The following is a 25,464-nucleotide window of genomic DNA, read 5'->3' as shown; positions in this document are numbered from 1 at the left end:
GGAATGGATTCTGTTCCCTTTGCCTCATGGGCAATACTCCAGACTCCAGGTCCTTCCTGTGTCTCAGGGATAGCCTAGACCCCCTCCCGCCACGCCCCCCCCCCATCAGACATGGCAGGACTTCACTTTAGTAATTAAAAGACTTTTTAAAAAGCAGAATTGAATGAAAAAGTATGCCATCTTTCTTGTCCGTTAGCCAGGCCGATGGCTCTTCTGGGCCTCAGTATCTTCATATTCAGGATTTGATGACCTCAGAGGTCACTTCCACTTCTGATGTCCTGCTACCTAAGTCTGGCTTTTCAGGCCACAAATAGGGCATGCCTGTCCACCAGGTGGCAGCAGGGAACACTCAGGAGGAAATAGGGAGCCACTTAGGTGTTGGGGAATCTACAAAAGGACAGGAGAAGCATGACCTCCTCCTGTCCTCATCTCCTGCCTGAGAATAGAGTCCCATCCTTCAGGCCCCCAAACTTGGGTTGGTACTAACTCTGCCACTTCTCCTACCACACCCGCCATCCCTTCTAGTCTCCCTCAGAGTTTCTGTCATCCCAACGTTTTTAGCACCTGCCATTTTCCTCCAGACTTCCCAACATGGTGTCACCTGTCACCAAGACCTCGGGGCCATCCCCCTTAGCACTCCTCTGTGAGGCCCGAGCATTCACTGTGTGCTCTCAACCAGGGTCTCAGAAAAGCCGGGGAGTGGCTGAGGCAGATCTCATCCTGGCAAGTATCTGGAGACGCCAGCTCCACCCCTGAGCTTCCCAACACTTACGATCATGCCCTGTTGCCTGCGGACCCCCCAGCTTTACTGCCCTGGGACTCCCCCTTGCCTCTGTCCACACCGCTCTTCCTCCTCCTCCGAGGGCCTGCACCACCCTCCTGCTTCACTGGTCCAGTAGGCCCACCCTCCATCCTTCTCAACGCACCACGTGCCTCAAGGAAGAGCTCTGTGTCCATGCCAGGCAGGCGCCAACTGACCTCCAGACTCCGGCCACGGCTGGGTGAGCCGGTCTTGCCCGCTGTGCCCTCCTCTCCCCCACCTCCTGGGGTTTTCAAAGCCTTATTTGCCAGGACAGAGTTCTTTGTGGCGTTCAGAAAAGGGAGCCCCAAAGCTCCCACGTGGCGCCCCCCGGTGGCCCCTGGTTTACTCGAATTGTTACAGCTTTCGTTGAAGAGGAAAAGGAAGACTGGAAAGCGAGGCTCAGAAGGGGCACAAGAAACTGAGGTGGGGCTCCTGTCTCTCAGACCCACCTCCTCCCGGCACCGAGCCAAACCACTGCTGATAAACCAGGTTTTGCCCTCCGCCAGTGACTAGGGAGAGACTCACACACCCACGTTGCCAGAGCATCTTGCTCAGAGAGCTGAAAGTTGCTCCGACCCTGAGCCAGCGGAAGCGGAGTTTTGTATCTTTCAGGTTCACCGGCTGAGTCAGCGTCCCGCCCCCCCCCTCGCCACACCCCCTGCGGCCTCCTTTCCCCTCCCCCGCCCCGCCGGGGGCGGACCCCACTCACCGGGCTCTGCAGGATCATGGTGACACGCTTCTTCTGCTCCATTAGGTTGAAGTCCTGCCGCAGGTCCGCTGCACGGTTGCGAAGGCGCAGGTACTCGGGGTCGTCCTCAGAGAAACGATCGAAGTACTGCTGCCCCTGCGCGGACGGCGGGGAGGCGGCCTCGGGGACAGTCTCTTCACTCATTGTCCTGGTGGGTCTACAGTCCACTCCTGGAACCCTGCAGAGAAAAAAAGGAGGGTACTCCCGGTCGGGGTACGCGCTTCCTAAGGCAGAGGGCTTGGATTCGGGGAGATTCGCGGTGGGAGGCGGCTCTTCCCTGGAGGGTGTGAGCGGGGCCGCGGAGTGGAGGGCTGGGCGCCGCGGCTGCCGGCCTGTAGGGCGTCCAACGAAGTGAAAATATGTCACCGGCTCGGGGTCCCCCCCCCCCTTCCTGACCCGCCCGGCTTCAGCGGCCACACTCGGGTTCAAGTAGACTGGTCCTCCAGGGCGAGCGCGACCTGCAAACCTCTGGGGGCATCTTGTGATGCTTATCTACACAGTGTAAAGCTATTCACTGGGAATTCGTACTTGATCTAAAAGGTAAACCCTCTCAGAAGCCTCCTAAAAACATTCGGTGGGAAATCCACAAAACTGAAAAGAGAACGGGTAACTTCTACAAGGCGGGAAACGCTGTGGGCAGTGCTTTTCTTCACAACTTTGACTTTGGTCTCTGGAAAAGAATTATTGGTGAATCGGTTTCTGTAAAACATGTCTCACTGGAGAATCAGATTCTTATTCCAAGTTTAAAAGAGGTGTGCAATTTTTATTAATGGAAAATAAGTTTCTCCTAAACCCTAGTAAATAAATATTGAGAAACGGTAAAAGAATAAACACCGTTTGAAGGGCACCACATTGCCCGGCTGCCCAGAGGCCCGTATATCTTGACCTGGTCCCTGGAGGGCGGGCTAGGGCAGTGTTTGGAAAGTTGGTCTGGGGAAAAGCCATATATTTTTTCTACTCAAGCAGGCTTTTTTAAATGCCTGAATGATGAATGAAGGAATGGCTTCTATGGCCATATTGGAGCCCTTCTTAAGAAGGAGGCCGCCATTCAGCCTCTGCTTCCCAGCTGTGGGACTTTGGCCATGACAGCCTCCCTTTGTATCAGCACTGCTAGGCCCTCAAATCTGGGTTATGCCCCTTCAACATCCAGAGGGGGTGGAGGCTTACAGAGCTTCAGCCTTCTCCCAGTTGGCTGACCCCCTTCTCAGCAAAAGAAGGCAAGTGCCTTGACTGAACAGTAATTAGTTTTTGAACACAAGTACGGAGATACCAATGAAAGAGCTTTACCTGGGGTCAGGGCACCTGGCCTTCATCCTTAACCTGACCCTCCCTCACTTTGCCTCTGGGGTCTCCCATTCCAGGAGGAGGTGGAGCCTCTCTTGCTCTCTCAGAGCAGCTGCTGGCCTCCCCAGGTCTGATCTGCTCTGACCCCTCAGCTGATCCTGTTAGCCCAAGCCTTAGCCTTCATTCCAGCCAACAGCTCATTATGAAAGAGGCCTTGCTGACAACCAGGAAAGCATATTCTTGTTGTCCATGAGCTGTCTGTGACCTCTTCTTCCATCTTCTGTCAGCACTTTACCCTCCACTTTATAGTTCCTGTGAGTGGGGTGGGCGGGGGCACTAGGCATGTGAAGTGGGAGTCCATCCCATCATCCCAGAACACTCAGATGATTGATTGATATTATTATTTGCATTCTCCTTTGGGGAAGGCAAGTAACAAGCTCAAGGGAAGACACATGGACAAGGTCCTTCAAGGGTCAGCTGAAGCTCTGAACCCTTGGCTTGGAGCAGGGATCTCAATCTTGGGTGCACGTTGGAATTACCTGGAGAACTTTGAAAAATACTGATATCAGAGATTTTAATATTAGTCCAGGGTGTGACCTGAGCATCAGGATTTTTAAAAGTTCTCTGGGTGATTCTAATGGGCAGCCGGGTTGAACTACCACTGGCTAGATGTTAATGGTTGTTTCATGCAACAGAAGGCATCCATTCCAGGTGCTGGCCATTTCTAGCAAGACTGCCAAGATGGCACAAAGCCTCTAACACTAGTATCGGGCACTGCCTCCCATGGTTGTCCAGGCCTCCTCCTCCCACTGTATTCACCAGCTGCCACCACACACTTGACCTGGGGCAGCAAGAGGGCTCCAAGTGCCACCACCACCTGCTTTTACAAGTTTACAAAACCATGACCTCTGCTCTTAATTCCATCACTAATTAGTCAGCTCCTTGTGAAAGCCCGCACCAGATCTCCCCCAGTTAGCACCACCCTTACCAGCCATGTCGATGGGATGGAGGATGGAGGAGGGAAGAAGGAGCCACCTTGGAGTGGCAGCCAAAAACAAACAAACAAACCAACGGTCTCTAAAGAAATATTTTGAGACATATTTGTCAGGTTGCTAGAATGTTTGAGGTTGTACTTAGTGACGTGTAAAGGCAGATTCTTCATCTAAGTGAAGAGTGATTGAGTCCATCAGGGACGTTTCTGGTTGAATTAGCTCTGGACTAAAAGTCAGCATCTGCAATGTTGCCCCAGTTCTGACATTCTTTAGTTCATGGACTTGGGCGAGTAATTTCCCTCTTTGGGTGTCACTTTGTCCATCCCTAAATTGGGGAGTGGACAGAATGGTCCTCTGGGGCCCCTTCCAGCTCTGACACTGTATGGAGAGAGACAGACTCATGTAGAAAAGGCAGAAGGATAGAGGATCTAGGTTTCCTGGAGCAAGAGACCTTCTTCCTGCATCTCCCCAGTTCCTCTTCCTCAAGCCAAATGCTGAAAGAGAAACATCTGCAAAGAGCACGTATGACCTACTGACTGTTGCCTTGTGTTTTCAAGCCAATCCCATGCACATGGGATGAGTTAAGAATACTTCACCCCCATGATGCTCCCAAACAGCTTCATCTCTGGAACTTGGGAGGAAAGAAGAGACCGCAAGGTCAAACATAATGGGAATGCATCGGAGCCATGCAGACATGGGGTCACCACCCAGATTCTTCTGGGCAGACACCGCTGCAGACCAAAATTCTTCCAGAGGCATCGCCCCCCCTGCATCCGTCCCCTTTAATTCTCTTTGGCACCTTCACAGCCCCAAATCTTTGATGTTATTTTTAAAATAGCAACAAGCAACCCCCCAATGGATACACTGGATGCGGGCGTGGAGATCTCTGTGCTCCTCATAACGCCAAATCCCACTAGCTCCAGAACCACCTGAGCTGTCAGCTTCTCTGGAACCAGCACAGCCTGGTACTGAACCCTCCTGGACTAAATCCAGGCAGGAAAAAGCTGGTCCTCTCTCTTCCCTTTGGAGAGGCTGCACTTCCCAGGAATCAGTCTGTGAAGTCTCTGAAGTAGCTCTGGCCCACGAAGCATGAGGAACGAAGACCTTCCAGGCCTGATGGACAGGAACCTCCAGGCCTGCCTTCACTCGTTACAGCCCAGCCCCACAGGGCTGCTCCAGAGGTGCTCCGATGGGGGAGGGGGTAGAAAACAGAAGCCCTGACTCCCTCACCACGACAGCTGGGGCCTCCTGGGCAAACTCTTCGGCTTTGTGAACCAAAGGCATTCTTCTGTGCTCCTTCTTTCCCTCCCAAAATGTTGGGAGGTGGTCAAAGTTGTGTGCAGCACAACTTAGTGGTTAAAAGCAAGGACTCTGGAACCAGACCGTGAGTTCAAAGCTTAGCTATGCCCCTTATTAGCTGTGTGATCTTGGGCAAGTTACCTAACCTCACTGTGCCTCAGTTTCCCCATATATTAAACAGGGATTGCAACTATTTAACTCCTCTTTAGGTTGTTGTGAGGATTGGGTGAGTTAATGTATGTGAAGTAATTCAAAAAGCACCTGGTGCATAGCAAGTGCTATTAGCATTTGCTCTTATTATGTGTCGTTTAGGGGCTAGAATCATAGTAGCATGAGGAACTCGAGTAATGAGAGGCTTATGATTCAGTTGTAAACAGGTGCACACCAAATAACTGTAATTACATGTTTTAGTCCCCAAACGAATTCAATCTTGAACTATATTAACAAAAAGAAAATCCAGAAAGAGACTGACGAGAATGCCTCGTTCTCTGACCAGATAGTGGGAACATGTCAACTGGGAGATCACACAAAAAAAGGGGTAAGCAGGGTGCTGAAGATCACAGGATACCGGCGCTTGTGAGGCCAGGTGCGGCGTCATAAAGAATATATGGGGCCTCGGGCCCCACTTCCTGGCACAGAGCTTCAAAAACACATGGGATTTCTAAAAGGTCCAAAAGACATTAGGAGTGTCTTTTCTTAGTCATCATGAGCCCCTTTCACCAAGTCTGAGTTTTTATGCAAATGTTGTGACTTATGGTGGGCACTTAGATATTTCAAGGGAGGGACTGGCCACTGAGAAAGACCAAGCACATGATTAGAGGGCTGGAACTTCACCCCCGTCCCAGCCACAGAGGGAGGAGGGGAGAGGGGCTGGGGATTGCATTCAATCAAGTGGCAAATGATTGAATCAGTTGTGCCTGGTAATAATGCACACTCCCTTTAAAGAACCCTGGACAGCGAGGCCTGGGGGAGCTTCCTGGTTGGTGAGCCCATTGCTGGGCTGGATGGGGGTGTGGAAACTCTGCACCACGCCCTCAACCCCCAGACCCTACCCTGCTTTTGTCTGGCTATTCCTGAGTTGGATCTTTTATAATAAAACTGCAATTGCAGTTACAGCGCTTTCAGTGAGTTCGATGAGTTATTCTAGGGAATTACAGAAACTGAAAGGGAGGTTGTGGGAACCCCCAAATTTACAGTCAAGTCGGTCAGAAGTGCGGATGGCCTGGGGTTCACACCTGTAGCTGGCCTCTGAAGAGGGCGGAGCCTTGTCCATGACTTTCCCTTTTCTTATGTGCCCTTTTAACTCAGGGTAGTGTCAGAACTGAGTTGAATGGTAGGACATTCAATTGGTGTCAGAGAATTGGTGATGGAATAACACCAAGCAACTTCTATTTGTGATTTATTTTCATTCCCAGGACCACTCTATGTGGCAGATATTATTGTCCCAGCTTTACAGATTAAAAAAAACTGAATCAGAGAGGTTAACTAACTTGCTGAAGATCACACAGATAACAGTGGAGTCAAGATTTCAATCAGGTCTGTCTCTGGCCCCAGATCCTGCATTCCTCCACTCCAATTGTCCCTAAATATCTGCTGGACTGCCATGTGGAAGAGGGATTAGTCTGATTCCTTAGAGCCTCAGGGGCCAGAACCAGGAAGCGAGTGGTTATTGCAGGCAGGCAGGCAGATTCTATCCAAGGGTGCGAGGGTGAGCCTTCCACCAGCAGGAGCTGCTCAGTAACGAGAAGATGGGACTGGCTGCCTCGTTAGGTGGTGAGCTCTCTCCTTGGAGTCAGGGTGACTACAGGATGCTATAGTGGGGCTTCTGCCCTGCTCGGGGTTGGACCAGTGACCTCTAAGGTCCTTCTGATTCCATGGTAGCTCTTTTTCTTATTGAAGTGTAGTTGATTTACAATGTTATGCCAATCTCTGCTGTACAGCAAAGTGACTCAGTTTTAGACATATATACATTCTTTTTTAATATTCTTTTCCATTACGATTTATCCCAGGAGATTAGATATAGTTCCCTGTGCTATACATTAGGACCTTGTTGTTTATCCGTTCTAAATGTAATAGTTTGCATCTGCTCACCCCAAACTCCCAATCCATCCCTCTCCCTCCCTCCTCCCCCTTGGCAACCACAAGTCTGATCTCTATATGTCTGTGAGTCTGTTTCTGTTTTGTAGACGGGTTCATTTGTGCCATATTTTAGATTCCATATATAAGTGATAGCATATGGTATTTGTCTTTCTCTTTCTGACTTACTTCACTTAGCATGATAATCTCTAGCTGCACACGGTAGCTCTTGAGTCAGCAGGATCGGGGGAGTTCGTGGCGATGACCTGAGTGTCTGGAGGCTCATCCTGGTGAGATGGACCCAATCAAAAAGTGTGTCTCACCCCCCCCATCACCACTGAAAACTACCGACTAATTACCAGGAGGCCTGAGCAGCCCTGCCCCAGGCTGCCTCTTCTCAGCGTTCAGCCTGCACGCTCCGTTCCACTCCCGGGGTCGCTGATTGCATCTACAGGATCTCAAACATCCGGGTAGAAACTGGAAGACACAAAACACGACAGATATCAGGGTGTTGTCTGCACCACCATGACTCTTCACCCTGTTTTTGCAGCACCATTAGGTGCTGATTTATTTTAAGGACTGCTGGGAAATTCTTGAAAATGAACTGAAGCTGAATCTTTTATTTTAAAAGCAAATTATGTCTACAAAAAGGTAAAGAAAGCTTCATTGTCTTTACAATCAGGGTCAAAATTCCTTTCAAAGAGAGGAATTGGGAAATCCCTTTGCTGAGTGTGGGCCAGGGGAGCCCAGAGGAGGGCGGCTGCTCTGTCCGGTGCAGGGAACAGAATGTGGAACTCCGCGCAAGCCCAGAGAGCACATGCTGCTGGGCTAGAAGGGACTGGCCCCTTCCTGACACCCCCCAAAATACTTCACTAACAGCTGCCAAACTCACAGATGCTGGTGTGACTGATTTTTGGATGCAGCCCAAAGAGGCAGAAAAAGTCCGAAGAATCTCAAACCCCAGGAAAGTGGGAGGGTTTCGAAGTTACACAGACCATGAATTGGTGGATTCAAGACAATGTCACCTACTGTTCAAGCGGAAGAAAGGCCCCAGCTAATACCTGGGTAACAGGTCATAAAGTACTACTGAAGGAGGAATGTAAAGTTGTTAATGTCTTATTAACAAGGGCGAGTTACTAGTCCAAAACTCCTGGGGACCAAGGTCATCAAAGAGTTAATCATCAAAATGCTTTAAAAAAAAAAAAGACAAGTGATAGGTTTTTTTTTTTTTTTCACTTGGGTGCCTGTTGTTTAGACCCAGGGATGCTTGTCTCACCCAGAGCCAGTGTCCCATCCCCACTCCCACACCCACCCCCTCCGTAGCTCTGAGGGCCTGGCCCTGCCTGTCCTGCCTCATCAGCAGCTCAGCTCCACCCCAGACCCCATACTGCCCAGAGAGGAGCACTTGGGAAGACTAGTCTCACCCAGGAGGGGCAAGGAGAATTCATCTCAGCAGGTCCAGTGTGTGTGAGGGAATCCAAGAGGCTGCGTGGCCCCGGAGGCACAGCTGCCTTCTCAGCCCTGCCGGGTACTCAGGGCTCAGCATTCCAGTGCTGAGAGGGCCCCTGAGCCCGGTCCCAGTGGTCATGCCTCTAGTTAGGGACCTGGCAGTCGCTTCCAAAAGCTCTTCTCTATGCTCTACGTGTCCAGCTGCCAGCTAGGGCTCTCCTCCCATGGGCCTCATTTTTAGCTACAACAGGGTCACTGCCACCACTTAACGCTGCTTCTGTCTATTGCCTACCAATATGGGAACCCTCCCTGCCGGGGTTTGCTGACATACCTCTGGATGCTCTTCTTTCTATGGGTGGCCACTGACCCACCTTAAAGACTAATCCTACAGCCAGATAAGTTGTCTTGCATGAAGCTCCAGCTCCCTCCCCTTCACCAACAACCCCTGCCACAGAGATGTGAGGTTGTCCCGTCCCTGTTAAGGCTTGGATTTTCAGAGTGTGAGCTATTTCTTATGTCCACTGAGAGAATTAAACTTTTGTCCCCAGAAGGAACCTATGCCATTCAGGTAAGAAGAGAGACATCTGTCCCACAGATAAGTATACACTGAATGCTGAATAATTCCCTCCTGATCTCCATCAGTGTTGAAATTCCACCATTAGAGTTCCATTCCTTGGGTTATAGCATTAACCCCTGATTACAATGAAAATAGCCCTGAGAGGTATTGTAGGCAAAGGCATTATTTTAAACATTCTCCTGTGTTACCAAATCTGTCAAATCTCTGATTGCAGTCAGGCTGGGCAGGGCCAGGAAAGGTACCAGATCAGCAAAAGAGGTCTGATACCAGGGCCACTCAGGAGGGTCCAGCACCTGGGGCAGAGCTGCGGTCCTGGGTGGGCCTTGGAGGATCCTGGCCTGACAGAACCCTCTGAGCTGTGCCTGCTGTGGTTTTGAGGCCAGGATCATGATACACTGAGTCTTTGGCTTCCCCAGCATGTGCTTCAAGAGGCGAGCTCACCCAAGCTTCCAGCCACCTAGGCCCCGTGGGCAGAGCTGAGAAGCAAGGGGTGCCCCATGTAATGAGAATGCCAGACCCCTCCTGGGAGGCGCCCCCCTCCACCCCAGGGCCACCTGCTCACTACTCTCAGTGTGCAACCAAGCCGGCTGGAAGGCAGGAGTTGGATTTCAGCCCTAGCCGGCTGCTCACTAGACTGTGGCCTTTGCCCACCTGTATGTCCCACAGCCACCTTGAAAATGACCCGTCGGAGCAGACCATCACTCTGGCAAACCCTGCACCAGAGCGTCCTTCCTCCAGCCAGCGTCTCCTTCCTGCCCCCCACCCAGCTGGCCACCCACCAAGGGCCCCGGAAGGCAGCCTTGACTCCTCCCTCTTCATGCCCTGTGTACCTACTCTGTCACCGAATTCTCTGGTTTTGTGTCCTAAATATCTCCCCACCCAGAGTGCCACGCCCTGAATCAAGCCAGTGTCATCCCCATCCCTTTCATGGTCTCTGCCTAGCCTTTCCTCTCTCATACCCTCCAGCCAATCAGTAGCCAGAGTCACTATAATGCAAATCTGGCTCATGTCGGTCATTGCCCTGTATCCCCCCCCACCCAACTCATCCATGGCTCCCCACCACCTGGGGCAGTGTTCCTGCACCTTTTTTTCCAATTTAGTAAAATTTAGACTGTATTACAAAAGTGGCAGCTATCCTTTTTATACTTATCAAATAAAAATTTAACTCTGATTTTGCTCTTTTAAACCAAACGCGTGGCCCATGTTGGAAATTCAAACCAACCCATTCCCGACCAGGGGACCGGGGATCATGTCTTTCTCTCTCTGGCCACTCCCTTCCTCTGGAGGACCGCACCCTGCAGGATGAAGTCCCTCTCAGCTGGTGCACAAAGCCCCATGGGTCTCCCAGCGCCTGCCCCCACCCTCCCTGCCTATCACTGGTGCTCTGGGGGCTATTCCCAGGACGCAGAAGGCACCAGGCTGGTCCCCATCTTTGTCCTTGCTCGTCTCTTCCTGGAGCACTCTTTCTTCTTTACCATCATCTCCCTTCAGCTCAGGTTGTCCTCTCCTCTCAGAAGCCTTCCCTCCACACCCCTGTCCCTCACGCTCTCCCATCACTGTTACCCTCCTCTTTCATTCCACTTATAATCCGACAGCAACAATCTATTACCATGAGCTCCTAGCAGGCAGGGCCTGTGTCTTTGCCATTTCTCTGTTGCTATAGGGCCTGGTGCCAGGTAGGTGCTGAATAAATGTTACTTGAACTAAAACTCAACTAACGGTGAATTGGGAGGAGTTAGGATGGTTCAGCAAAGCAGCACTGCCCAGGCCCGGGGGTCCCAGAGGTGAGAAAGGCCCTAGGGGAGTCCAGGAAACAGCGTGGGGAGACAGACCCCTGAGCAGCCCATTTCAGAGTAAGGTGATAATGGGGCGTGTGTGGCAGGCACCCTAGAGCCTAAATCACCTCCTCTAAAATAACATGTTCTTTTCTTATGTAACCCAAATGGCTGGGCCTGCTCTGGCAGCTGTTCTTCTTGCCTATTTTGAGACAGAATTCCAGTAATTGATTGGAACTCTAACAAAGCCAACTCCACAATATAGCACCAATTGTGGCCACACGGAGGAGAAGGTAATAGACACCCTTGGCTCAGCCCCACCCCCTTATCCATCCCTCTCACCTCTTCCCTCCAGTAGCTCCTTCTCTGCCCCCCCCCCCCACTGCAGGACCCTCAGCTCCCCGCTCAGGGGAGCCCTGGAACTCCCTCTGGGCATCTCCAGTTTGCACCCTCACACTTGAGACTACTCAGCAAAGACTCTGCTGGGATTCACCCTCCTAGGAGAGCAGCCGGGGATCACAAATCATGAAAGACGCTCCCTGTCACAGGTCATTTTCTTTCCTGTCCCACTGAAGACCATGTATATGTCACCCGTGGAGTATGAAATCACTTTTCTGTGGGTCGTTCCTTGTAGCTATAAAAGGAACAGAAGGTCTCGAAGAGGATGCTCGAGTTGTCTGACTTTTTGTTAAAATCTGTTTCAGCCCCGTGAGCCCACCAGGGAGCCGAGTGCCTGTCTCCTGCCACTTCAGTGGGAGGTGTCCAGACAGGAGCCGACAGTCTGCATCACTCGCACCCCAAGCCTGAAGCAGAAAGACATGGCAAGTGGTCCTTCCGCAGCTGTCCCCACTGCTGCCATGGGCACAGCCACCCCCTGGGTGGTGCCAGCCTCTAAAGCCCCAGGCCCCCAGCCCCACAGGTCAGCTCCAGACAAGGACAGCATGGCATTTGCTTCAAACCTGAGACTTAAAGTCAGAGCCCAAACTCACCGATCCCTGAAAGAAACTTCCAGAAGTGAAGGAGGAGCTGGTCAAGGCCTTGCTGCTGTTACTTTGCAGAGTAAATGGAGACCGTTGAACAAGGGACCGGACCGCACCCTGCCTGGTCTGTTCGGATAAAGAGAAAGCTCACGCCCCTGGGTGGTGGGATTACGGCTGAAGCTTATCATCAGCTTCTTCACGTACTTCTGAATTTTCCACAGTTCTGCATAAGGTATTAACTGCTGTGACCACTTAGGATGAAAATCGTTTCAAAGAAGAAAGGGAAAAGGAGGAAGGAGAGAGTCTCCCTCTGTCCATCTCCGGAAACCCCCTTGGCTGGAAGAATCCTTTAACCCCCTGACTGCTGCAGGCCTAAGAAGGAAGACATTATTCAATCCAAAAAATTGGGGCTGTTAAACCCAAAGAGGTATTGGAGCCGTGCCCAGCCCTTCTCATCAGTGCTGCGGTGAAGGGCCCATCATCTTGGTTTTCAGGTGAGGAAACTGAGGCTCAGGAAATGGAGTGACTTGACCAGGATCACAGAGCTATTGGGGATCGTCGCATTACTGAGCGATACGTACATAGATCATTACAACACTGGGGGTGGGGGACAGTGTTCCAGTACAGGCTCGTGAACCACGGGGTTCCAGGGAGGTCTCAACCTCGATGCACCAGCATGAGCTTTAACACACTTGCCAGGTAACCCTGCCACCAGTCACAAAACCATGCGGGCCTCATGCGTTCAGTGAAATGAAAGAAAGGGGGATTCAGGAAACCCTGGTGATGCAGAGACAGTCCTGAACTAGCAGGATGGCTGGGCTCAGCCTTCAAATACTCAGTCTTTTCAGTGAGGAGGTCAGCCAAACTTGCATACTATGTGGATGAAAGCTCATCAAAAAGCCCGTCTAATTGAACTGACACGTCCTCTGATTCACTGTTCCACACCTCAGGCTGTCCTAGAATCCAGTCACAGGTACTTTTAAGCGGTCATCTCATCTACCTTTTGCCTTCAGGAAAGACTGTACCCAAAAACCAATGGAGCCATATTTTGAAAAGTTTCACCTTGGTCAAATTCAAACACAAAACAGTTGATTCTGCTTTGGGGCCTAATCTGATAGCATTTGTCCTTCATGTGGCAGGACTACTCTTGCCCCCAACTCCACCTCCAGCCAAGAAGTCCAGGGAACAGCTATTGGATGCTGTGTCCTCTATGTCTAATAGAATGAACCATATCCTTGGCAGACGAGGTTTGTTGGCTATCAATCCTGCTTCTGCCAGGTACGCTGTCCCAAGATCTACAGAGCAAGGCAGACTGACATGCCCGGCTCCCAAACAGTATACGTCCATGTTCTGCTGAGGGGGCATCTTCCTTCTCTGTGAAACAGGACCATAATGTCATCAGGCAGAACCAGACTAGGATGAGAAGGCCAAACTTAAAAGACATCAAGATGAGACAAAATGGAAATAGATCCACTACCTGGATTTCTGATTCACTGAGCCAATGAAAACATCCATGGCTGGAAGTGTTCTCCAGAAGGACTAGCACATAGTAAGTGCTAGACCAACCCCCTATATCCTCACTCCAAGAACCCTCCCAGATCTGCCTGTGGGATCTGCCCTGCGTTTTCCCAATGTTGGGAGTAGAGAGATTTAAGGCAAGCAGAGAGAAAATTAAGAACTATTACAGGGAGTGGGGATGGGATGGGATGGTAAATTACTCAAAAGGAGTCCAAAGCTATCTCATTACATTAAGAGCCCAGGGAGTTGGCTCTACCATGCAACATCGTCGCTAAGATCCAGGCTCTGGAGAGCATTAAGGGCCCAGGATCAAATCCCAGCTCTGCACCTCTCCAACTGTTACTTAGTTTCTCTAAACCTCAGTTTCTTCATCTGTACAGTGGAGACAGGAACAGTACCTCCTCAGAGGACCATATGAGGCAATTTATGTAAGGACAGGCTTTGCACAGGGTCTGGTAGATAATAAGTGCTCAATAAATGTTACGTGCTACTATTCAATCAGTCCTCATGTGGTCTATGACAGTGTAACAATTGAATCTTTAAATCACAGTCTGGATTCCATCTTGCCATCAAGCGTACATCTGGGCTGACTGCCCCATCAAATGTTCTCAAGGGAATGTCAAAGAATCTGTGAAACTGAGCTTAATAAAATTAGGCAGGTTATGTCTGCTGCTGCATTTCTGTACTAAAGACACAGGTAGATTTGGGGCTGATTATGCATTTTTAAATGGTGGGCTCCACCTTTCCATCTGAGCAGGTAGTCTAGAGCTTGCACTGCTGGTTGTGATGCAGCTTGCGCCACCGCTGAGAATGCCTGGACTGGGTGTGGGCTTTTCCTGCTAATTCTCTGACCCTCTCAACCCGACATTTATTGTAGGTACAGAAGGCTGTATCCAGCCATCACCATGCTTGTGCCTTGGGAAGGGCTTCTGGCGATTCTTGGCAGTCAAGCTTGGAACTCAAGAGAAAGGGGTGAGTCTCTCAGTCTGGGAAAAATGAAGGTGGCAAAAGATTGCCAACCAAGGCAGAAAATCACGGAGGGTATAACGAGGATGAATGCAAGGGGAGATCCCACTCTCAGCATTCAAAGCAAGGGTAGTTAAAGCAAATTAAATGAGGTTTCACATGCTGGTTAGTAAACAAATGGCATGTGTGAGCCCAAGGCAGGAGGCAGATCAAAAGTGCCAAGTGATGAAACCATACTAAATACTCATCTAAGCACCTTCTTTTATAAACTTTTTTTTTCTAAGTTTATTTTATTTATTTTTGGCTGTGTTGGGTCTTCGTTTCTGTGCGAGGGCTTTCTCTAGTTGCGGCAAGCGGGGGCCACTCTTCATCGCGGTGCGCGGGCCTCTCACTATCGCGGCCTCTCTTGTTGCGGAGCATAGGCTCCAAACGCGCAGGCTCAGCAGCTGTGGCTCACGGGCTTAGTTGCTCCGTGGCATGTGGGATCTTCCCAGACCAGGGCTCGAACCCGTGTCCCCTGCATCGGCAGGCAGATTCTCAACCACTGCGCCACCAGGGAAGCCCTAAGCACCTTCTTTAATGGTAAACACCTACAAGGCACTTAGCCATGCAGGCTGTCTCATGGAAACGTGTACCTATACAGTGTTAAATGAAAAAGGTTTTGGGGTAGAATCTATATATATATATATTTTTTAAGTGCCCGCTATGCCCGGGCACTGTGCTCAGTGCTGCCCTGCCGTAAGCCTGACATTCCAGAGCCCATGCTGCGCTGTGGGGTGAGGGACTGAGCAGCTGTGTGACCTTGGGCACTGTGTGCTTCATTTCTAAATGGCGGCCATAGCAGTACCTCTCTCATGAGAATGTCTCACCTGCATTTCTGGGTGGCCTTTTCATGAGGGATTCAGAGCTTGGCTCAGCTGCCAGCATCCTAATGAAACCATGCACCTGTCCAGGGCACATTTGCCTCTGTCCCCTCGTGCCCCCCACAAACACACAGCATGCACGTGGGCCTTCAGAGCTCAAGCCCGGTTGTATGCTCCCTGGGCTGCTCACCCAGACACACCAGGAGGTGGCAACATCTCCCCTGTGGTTCTCGCCCCTCCTGGACTCTTGGATTTTGCTTCTGGCTCTCCTTGACTTGGAGCCCCATCTTGGGGTTGCAGGACTCAGCTCCGTGCCCTCTAGAGAGCTGAGCATCCATCCTGGCAGGTCCACGGAGAGCGTCCCCAGCAATCCCTGCCCCGAGCAATGTCCCCGGCCATGGCTATGCATGTGGTCCTTTGACACAGATGGGAGGCGCTGTGTCAGTCACTCACTGCTGAGTAAGATGTGCTCCCCATCCTCCGGGCACCAACAACTGGGGGTCCCCCGACCTCCAGGCACTGTGTGGTGGGAGCAGGAGGGCCCACACCGGATCTTGGCCTTCTTTGTGCCCAGCCTCCCTGGGCAGTGGGACAAAGAGTCCTGGTGCCATCTCTCTCCTCCACCTCTTGAACCTTCCATAATTTCTGAAGCATTTAATAATGCTTCTGAATGGTGAAGCATATGGTAAAAAGCACAGATTCTGAGGCAGACTGCTTGGTTTGTAGGCCAAGTTCAACTCTAGTAGCTGTGAGAGCTTAGGCGAGTTCCTGAACTACTCCGAGCTTCAGTTTCCTCATCTGTAAAGTGGGGGTGGTAATTACAGTAGCAGCCCTGAGCGGGTGTTGCAATCAAATGGATTCGTCCATGTGAAACATGTAGGGCAATGTCTGTCGTAGAAAAGGCATCAGTAACGCTGGAACTGTTTGGCAGTGTTCAGCAGTACGGCTAAATCAGAACGCCAGGCTGGACTAGCTGCGGAGGGTGAGCTATGGCAAGGGGCTGGAAGCGTCTGCCTGGGAATGTTCCAGAGGGGTCTGCAGGGGGTTGAACAGCGGCCCCTCCCCTCAAAAAATAGGTCCATGTCCCAACTCCCAGGACCTGCGAATGTGACCTGATTTGGAAAATGGATCTTTACTGATGTAATTAAATTAAGAATCTCAAGATGAAATCATCCTGAGTTATCCTGGTGGGCCCTGAGTCCCATCACAACTGTCCTTACAAGCCACATGAAGATGGATGCAGAGATCTGAATGATGCAGCCAGAAGGCAAGGAACACCAGGAGCCACCAGAAGCTGGAAGGGGAAAGAAAAGATTCTCCCTTAGAGCTCTGGCAGGAGTTCAGCCCTGCTGACACCTTGATTTCACACTTGCGGCCGCCCCAGCTGTTTCAGGCTTCTCCAATGCTAAAGTGCACACACATTGCCTGAGAATCTTGCTGACCTGCAGATGCTGACTCAATCAGCGGGTCCGGAGTGACGCCTGAGATTGTGCATTTCTCAAAAGCTCCTGGGTGAGGCTGATACTGCTGGTCTACAGACCATGCTTTGAGCAGCGAGGGTATAAGAGCCTATTGTCATCAGCAGCACCACGATGGCAAAGGAGACCCCTAAACCCAAAAGCTCAGAATTTGTAGATGCAGCGAGCCACCATGCAGGGCCACCGTGGCAGCGAAGGAGCCCAGCTTTCAGCTGCAGGATGAAGAGTGGAAACAAGTCTTTGACCTCTGATGATACGTCTCCCTGGGCTTAGCTGATGCTTCTAAATTGAACAGCAGCTCACTGGGCCAGTGCTAATGGCTTCTGACTGCTCCAGTTCATCACTCTCTAACAGGGTCAACCAAGAAGTGGTTTCATCTTTTTGGATGGAAAAACAAACAAACAAAACACCAGATTATCTCTGGCTTACGAAGGGCCCAGAACAATTCCTGGGAGAATGGAAACTTTGATGACAGAATCCCAGTTCTCTAATTTCATTGAACTTGAGGAGACTTCTACATCAGTACTTTTTAAAAAAATATTTAATTATTTTCTTTATTTTCTTTGTTTTTTTGGCTGTGTTGCATCTTAGTTGCGGCACGCGGGATCTTCGTTGAGGCATGCGAGATCTTTCATTGTGGCGTGTGGGCTCTTCGTTGCGGCACACGGGCTCCTCTCTAGTTGTGGCATAAGGGTTTTCTCTCTCTAGTTGTGGCGTGCAGGCTCCAGAGTGCATGGGCTCTGTAGTTTGCGGCACGCGGGCTCTCTCGTTGAGTCGCGCTAGCTCAGTAGTGGTGGTGCGCGGGCTTAGTTGCCCCACGGCACGTGGGATATTAGTTCCCCGACCAGGGATCGAACCCGCATCCCCTGCATTGGAAGGTGGATTCTTTGTCACTGGATCACCAGGGAAGTCCCTACATCAGTACTTTTGCCATAATGTTTTTATGGAGTGAAAAGCACCTGGTCCAAAAAGAAGGCAAGAATAACATAGCCTGAGCTCTTCCATGACTGAGTACCTAGAAGCTCAGTTTGCTAGACAAGAGAGGAAAGGCGGCTACGTGGATGCCCCAGATGAGGGTGGGGGTGGAGGAGCTTTACCCCATAAAAGGGCCTAGGTTTAAAAATGAAAACAAAAAAGGCTGGTCCACCAAGTCCAATGTAAGAATGGGCAGAAGAAGATACAGATGTCCCTTGGCCTGAAATCTCCCTGCATTCATTTCCCCACTCATCTCTTTCTCCAGCACTTGCTCCTTCAATCCAATCCACACCCATGGTCATATGTCTAAAATGCTTCACAAAAACCATCCATGTCGTCTTGTCCGTAGCCAGATGGTCCCCAGGCTTTATACCATGTACCAGCTCCCACAGATCAGCAGCGCTGCCCTAGGAGAGCCTGAGTCCTCCTCTGCCTTCAGTCAGAAAGAATGTGGGGATTGGTTTCCAGCACCTGCTGTGGGCTGGGGGCAGGGGTGTGGCACCATGCCATTTCTTTCTGGACAGGCTTTCAAGCCCCTCAGGCTGGCACTGAGGTGCCATCTTCCCGCTCCTTCTACATGAAAGGCCCAGCCCAGCCCAACAGACAGGCCCTCCCTCTCCACCCCAACGCAGTACATGAATCCCTGCCTCTGCAGCCTGGCTCAGGCCAGATGTCTCCTCTTCCCCTGGTCAAGGCCTTTCTATTCTCTCCCTCTTCTCAGCTCCAGGACCTCTCATTTGTCACCAAACTGGCATCTTTTCCAGCTACTGCTCATCTCTGTATATGAGTCAGGACAAAAATGACTAACGCATGAGTGCCCCCAGCTCTCCCCCCGCCTCCCACGAGCCTTCCCTCCCTGAATGTCAAGAGCCTGCCTCACCTCCTTGGTCCTTTGGGCTTCGTAATGCAGAATGGACACGAAGGGAAGTGGGGAGAGAACGAGAGGGAAGCCCTTCAAGGAAGCCGGAGAGGAGAGCGCGTGAGGCCTGAGGGCAGCGGGCAGAGAAGCGTGGATTCATGGGAAGCGTTGCTGAGCTCTGCACACTCCCCGTTTCACAGGAAATGCAAAACATGGAGTTGTTACAAAGGGCTTCCGGTTACTTAGTCCACCCTTGAGCCACAGCCGTGCTCTTGGTTCAGACCTCCTGGGACACGGCTGTGTGAGGGTCCTATTCCCAGCCTGGCGGAAGGACCATTTCCTGCCCCTGTCTGCCAGGGACTGGGGTAGGTCCCAAGTGCAGGGCTGGGAGAACCCCTCACTTCACAGGTAAAGAGCCTGAAGCCCAGAGATGGGGGACTGTTAGCACCTCAAACTCCACCGCAGCTGACATCTGTGTGAGCGGTTTGTCCCGAGCTGAGGACAGAGCTAACACCACTTCCCTTCTTTGGGAAGAGAACACCGTAGGCAAGGGGATGTCCAGCCAATCCAGTCTGACAGCTACTGATTGAAGACACTCCATGAAAAAGGTGCCTTGTATGAAAATCTGTTAAATATTCTAGAAAAACCTGATGTGGACACTGCCCTGTTGTGAATTATTTTATGATGGGAAGCATCGTTTTGCACAGGCAGCGACCATCACTGGTCATGGGTGAGGCCCTTTGACCCCTTTGCCTTTGGGTTCAGCTCTCCACCCACAGGTATGAACCCTTTTCTGTCTCCTCTTTCTCTTCCGTTCCCCCTCTTGTACCTACCCCTCCTCCCCACACCCACAAACACCTTCCCTGAAGTCTTGCCTCGTTTCCCCCCCATAAAGCAAGCCCAGTGCAGAACAAGGCAGGTGTACCTTGAGAACATTTGTTTCTGATGCTGGGATGGGGAGTCTCATTAAAGACCAGTGTGGCCTTATTGGCCTGATTTTCCCATTGGCGCACCCTTGAGGACACAATGAACTTCTCTCTCTCATTGAACATCAGAGTTACAGGGACTTCAGCAGCACCTTGGCCTGGGCTGCTCCCAGCCTAACCATTTCTCAGCCTTCCCTGCCGATGCCTTCAGGCTCCATGTCATCTGGCTTCCTGCTGGGTTGGGGGCAGTAGGAGGCACTGACCCAAGATTGGTGGGGGGAAGATGCCAGAGCATTTCCTCCCTCATTCTCTGCCTCAAGTAGCATCCCCTCCACGGCCCCAGCTCTTGCCCCAGAGGCCCCCATGTTCCAGCTTCCACAGAGTGGCCTTGACCCCTGGGCTGGGATGACATCCCCTCCTCCCCTTCTCCCTCCAGCTTCAAGGAAGAAGAGACATCCCACTGGGGCTAACCTCGGGGCTACCTTCTCCTACCCTATCTGTTTCAGCTCCTCCATTACTTGTGTAATTATCCTGCATTCAATTCCCTCTGTTGAGATACTTGAAGAAGTTCCTATTTTCCTTGTTAGACCCTGACTGATACACAGCCCAACCCTCCCCTCCCACATCTTTAAACCTATGAGAAAACTGAGCCCAAGAGGGTGGGATGTGTCCAAAGAAAGACACACTAATACTTAGTTGTCTGTGACTGGACTGGGTCTCCAGGCTCTGTCCTCCTCGTCTCTGCAGAATATGGCAGGGGGGTGTTTGCTTTTCACTTGCAAGCCCAAAGAGTCACGAGTCATTGGGATCAAGTGTGAAATATGTGACTTCTAAGGAACAACCACAGTTGTAATTCATTCACATTCTAAACACACCCTCTGGACATGAGGAGTGCTTTCAACCTCCACTGTGGGAGATGGAAACACATCAATTAGAATAGCCCAGGAGGTAACCACAGCCAGGTCACCTCCTCCTTCCTGTGCCTCAGTTTCCATATCTAAGGGATTAAAAGTGACACAAAATGACCATTTCCAGAAGCATTTAGACACCTCTCTTAATATATGCAGCAAAATTCAACTCCTCATATTTTTTGGACCAGATGGTTTCTCAACTCTGCAAAGTAGGTTTAATTTAATAATTATTTAAATATGCCATATATTTTAAATACATAGAGCTTCTGCTAATTAACACTTCATAATTTCTCCAGAGTCCCACAGGCAATTTTTACCACTTTTAACTGGTGAAAAATAGTGTCAAGAAAATGAACCCTATTTCCTTTCCAAATTGCAGCCCGTGGATAGTCTATGTGCAGTATCTCGTCTCTTCTGCCCGGTGTGAACGGAGTGGTGGGAAAAGACGAGTGTGACCCCCTGGGGTTGGATGATGGGGACATGTGAGCAGAGCATCACCTCAGGTGCTTTGAACAATGATGTTCTTCAAAAGGGCCGATGGACCACGATTCGTTACACAGATGCACCTAAGGTAAACAGTGACCTGACAAGCAGACACGGACATACGTGCACCTAGGTAGATGCAAACACAGCACTTGTATGAAAAACCCCGTCACAGGGCAAAATGAGCCCAGTCTGTGTAAGCCTGAGACGCAGGGCAAACTAAGCCCAGGTGCAGAGTGGGAGCGAGGGGCGCTCTTCCCCCAAATCTCACCAGGCTGCCTAAACACCCTTACCCTACTCCTCTGTGCCTGAAGTTCCATCATTTAGAGGTTTATTTGCCTAATATGTCTCCTCCTTTTAAAGGCCATCCTTCTTGGGAGATTCAGTTGGATATTTGTCCTTTCTACCGATACATCACTGTGACCTAATGAGCCGGCTTTCTTCCTGGAGCTTTGCAGACATCCAGGGCTCATAGGCCCCCAAGAAGGACATGGCGCACTCAGGGATGCCCACTGGGAGGATGCAGGCTGCCTTACTTTATTGTAAAAAGGGACCCTGGGCACCTGGGGATGGAGAAAAAGGGGTACCTAGGAGTTGCTGGGGCACCGAAGAGGGAGGGAGGAGGGAACGTCTGCTTACCCAGGGCTCTGTCTAGGACAGGCTCCCACCCGCCATGCTCATTACAGCCTCAGGACGCTGCTTCTCTGGGGGAAAAGGGAAAGATGTGAGCAAAAGATTGACCATGCAGCCAGGGATAAAAATGACAGGAAAGACTGCGTGATGGAAGAAAAGCTCATTGTGTGGAAACGTCTTTCTTGAAAATCTAAAAATAAAGACCTAGAACCGGCTTCCACCTGTCACGAGACTGGAAGTTCTCGGAGGGAAGCCCTGCCTGATTTTGCTCCACACTGTATCCCAGCACCTAGAACAGTGCCTGAGAGACGGGAGGTGCTCTATAGGAATTGGTTACGTGAATGAGGTGGGACAGACCAACACACAATGGGAGCTCTTCCAGGCCTTCCAATCCCATGTCTGAAGGCCCACCGACCATCCGTGGCTGCACCGTCTCCTGCTGGAGTTATGGATGGGCCTCTGGGGAAGAGGAAGCCCGCTCTGCAGACCCCTACAGAGATGTATGCTGAGCTCTGCTGGTTTTCTGATGTCTGCCTGGGTCGCTGCATTCATTAGGCAGCATCTGCTAAATGACCAGCCCACCTGTCACATCCAGCAGCCCAGGCATCTTCCTGCTGACGTCCACCACAGGAGGTAGATGCTGCACCAACCAAACTTACATTTCCCTGAACCAAACCTGTGGTTCAACGGGCGGCAGGCTCTGCACCAGCAGAGACTGAAGGGAAATTCTTGGGGGTATTTTCCACCTTTCATTTTTGAGGCACCACAGGAAAAATATAACTGCTGATATTCTGTTAGACCCAGTGCCCCAAGGTGATGTTTATGGCCATATTTTCAATCTCCCCCTCCCTTCATTGGGTTCAGAGGATTAAGTGGCACAGGTAGTAGGTGAGGACGTGGCCATGATTCTGGAGGAAGGTAGAACAAGGTTAATGTTTTGTAACCATGAAGCAGTACAGAAATATATAGTATGAAGACTATGGATCTTTACAACCTGCAAACCTCTTTTGTCAATCAATCAAAAACAGCACTGGATTTAGCCAGTGACACTCCTACCTAAAGCCCATCTACAAAAATCCAGATACACACAGAAGCATCTTGCTCAATGCAAGGCTCACAGCAAGTTCTCAATTAATTTCTGTGCGATCGAGAAACAATTGAATGCAATGTGTATCTGGCCCCATCGAGATCATATGTGTATGAAACAGAAAGCCTTCCTGATCCCTGGGTACACATGACGTGTACACCATACTGAGAAACCAGGGCACTAAGTGGACATTCCAGGGGCTTGTGTCCTGGGGAAAGAGCACTGGACAGACTCAAGAGACCACAGGTCTGGTCCTGGATCTCCAACTAGTTCACTCTGTGATCGACAGCAAGACACTTAACCTCTCTGGGCTTCTGTTTTCCCAACTGTAAAATAAAGAGCGGGACAAGGCAGCCTCTGAAGTTCCTCCCAGTTCAGAGGTACTCTTTTTTTTTTTTTTTTTTTTAATTTATTTATTTATGGCTGTGTTGGGTCTTCATTTCTGTGCAAGGGCTTTCTCTAGTTGCGGCAAGTGGGGGCCACTCTTCATCGCGGTGCACAGGCCTCTCACTATCGCGGCCTCTCTTGTTGCGGAGCACAGGCTCCAGACGCGCAGGCTCAGTAGTTGTGGCTCACAGGCCCAGTTGCTCTGCGGCATGTGGGATCTTCCCAGACCAGGGCTCGAACCCGTGTCCCCTGCATTGGCAGGCAGACTCTCAACCACTGCGCCACCAGGGAAGCCCCAGAGGTGCTCTTTTGAGTCTGTGATTTGAACACAGGATTGTGATTTGCTTGGTCCATGTGGGGGAAGAGCTGAGACCGGAAACACAGCCCCCTGGGCTCACCCCCTCCGCAGCCATCCTCAGATGGCCCTCAGGGATGTGGGAGGGGAGGCCAGAGAGGAGACTCCTGTGTCATCTAGAGTCAGAGCAACACGGGCCCAGGACCAGGCAGGTTGCCTCCAAACAAAGAACTCAGCCTAGGGAGAGCCAGCCCACTGTTTGCATGGGGGAGGTAATGGCTTTCCTTTGGGGAGATGAAGGAAACAAAGGAGCTTGGCAGAGGGCTTTGAAGGCCACAGTTCATCCCCTGGCTCCTGGGGGAGGGGGACCGGCAGGAGCTAAATTTGAGCCACAGAGCTGGGAACCTCACAAGAGCAAAGAGTCCCTGAAACGCCTCACGGAGAAGTACGGACTTCAGACCTCCCTCTCTCTCAATCCGCCTTCCTCTGCTAATTACTTCCCATCTTGTCACAGTCACTCTTGGCCCATAAGTCCTGCTTACAATTTCCCATCTATATTACCTGGCATTCAAGAATTCCAGGCACTGACAGACACACAAAAAATAAGACACATTTGAACAAATGAGCAGCTTTGATAAGCTCAGGGTCCTAGGGCCACCTTTATTAGATCTGCCATCGGCTACAATTTTGCAAATTCTTCTCTCTGAGATTTTTTGGCAGCAGGCGTTGCTTCTTGCAGGAGATGTGAAATCGCTGCTGGCACGCTCCTCCCCTGCCATCCATAGACTGCTTTTTAAAGGGACTTTAATAATGCATAGGAAGGGCAGGGTGGTGCATGAATTAAACACCAAGCCTCCACCGAGATGAAACGTGCTGCTTGAAATCAGGCTGGTGGGCAAAGCAAATGGACCCGCTTTTAGCCTGAGTCCTCTGGTCTGCATCAAGAATGGGAGTTTGGATCCCAAAGCCTTTTCTGAGGATGCCATCTGACAAGTGTAGGTTTGAGCCAACATCAGCTTGTCAGGAGCCGATTCTCATTTCCTCCCAGCAGCCTGGCCACACAAATCATTGCTAGCTGGACAAACGAGAAATGCTTTTCATTTAGCCTTCAAGAGTTCTAGGGGTGAATACATATTTGACTGACGTGTCAAAAAGTTATCAAAAAGGTGTTGCAAGTTTGGTAAAATATGTCAAGGATCAGAGGCAATGCAGTGGAAAGGAAGAGAAGATTCTATATCTGGATTCCTAATGTGCAAATTACATAACTGATGTTACTGTGCCACCTGGGAAGTTGTTAATATTGTTAATAATACAGTAAGAGTTGGCAAGTTTTAAGAAATGGGCTGCTACATTGATAAAGAAAGGATCGCCTTTCTTGTCCCCAAGTCCCCGTACTTTCCACCCACCCACCCACCCACACACACACACACACACACACACATACACATGCACAAAGCCCACCCCCAGGAGCAGATGAGCAGACTTCATCCCTGTTGTCAAGGAAACCAGTCTGTTCTGAGCTCTAGATTTAGAAAACCTGGGCCTGGCCTCAGCAGTGCCTTCTGCCCACTTCTTCTGATGGGCCTGCCGTCTCTTCCCCACCAGGGACACCCTTTCACAAAATTGCTAGCATTGGCCTGTAGAGTGGGTGCTCCAATGACAGATGGTCCAAACCGGCCCGCTGGCAGCTGTACAGGCCACATGAACAAATCCATGCGAAAAAATGAGTTTATCCACATGGAAAGGGAGAGGACAATTGACAAGGGCCTGGGACAAGTGCCAAGTGATTGACCCACGTTACCAGGAATGGTAACAAGTGCCAAGTGATTAACCCATGTTACCAGGAATGGCTTCGGGAAGCAGGATCAACCACCCCAAGCCAGCCCAGCACTTCTCCCTCCAAAACATCCACCCCCATGTTTCTCCAAACAGGACGGTCACTGGTGTCCACCAATGGTTCAAACCTGGTGCTCCACCTGAGGCAGGGAGGGGGGCCCAGGGAAGACTTTTGGGGTAGGGGGACTGGGTAAAATGGTCCCAGGTGGTTGGGGGCATTTGGAGAGTCAGAGATAGGACAAGGGTCTAGGAGGAGGGGAAAGAA

The 25,464-nt window shown here is 50.8% G+C and overlaps 1 protein-coding gene across 1 annotated transcript in view; it reads right to left on the bottom strand.

Moving 5' to 3' along the window:
- The window catches only part of ADD2 (adducin 2), a 104,686-nt gene that overhangs the window by 36,222 nt on the left and 43,000 nt on the right, over positions 1-25,464 (bottom strand). The window contains exons 2-3 of the mRNA XM_059943033.1: positions 7,561-7,678; positions 1,512-1,728 (exon numbers count right to left, since the gene is read on the bottom strand). Coding sequence (XP_059799016.1) covers positions 1,512-1,694 — 183 coding nt within the window. The 5' untranslated portion in view covers positions 1,695-1,728; positions 7,561-7,678. The remainder of the gene's footprint in view (positions 1-1,511; positions 1,729-7,560; positions 7,679-25,464) is intronic.

Source organism: Balaenoptera ricei, chromosome 13, assembly GCF_028023285.1.
Source record: "Balaenoptera ricei isolate mBalRic1 chromosome 13, mBalRic1.hap2, whole genome shotgun sequence".
NCBI lineage: Eukaryota > Metazoa > Chordata > Mammalia > Artiodactyla > Balaenopteridae > Balaenoptera > Balaenoptera ricei.
Note: the sequence above shows the minus strand (reverse complement) of the source record. Positions and strands in the feature narration are given on the sequence as shown.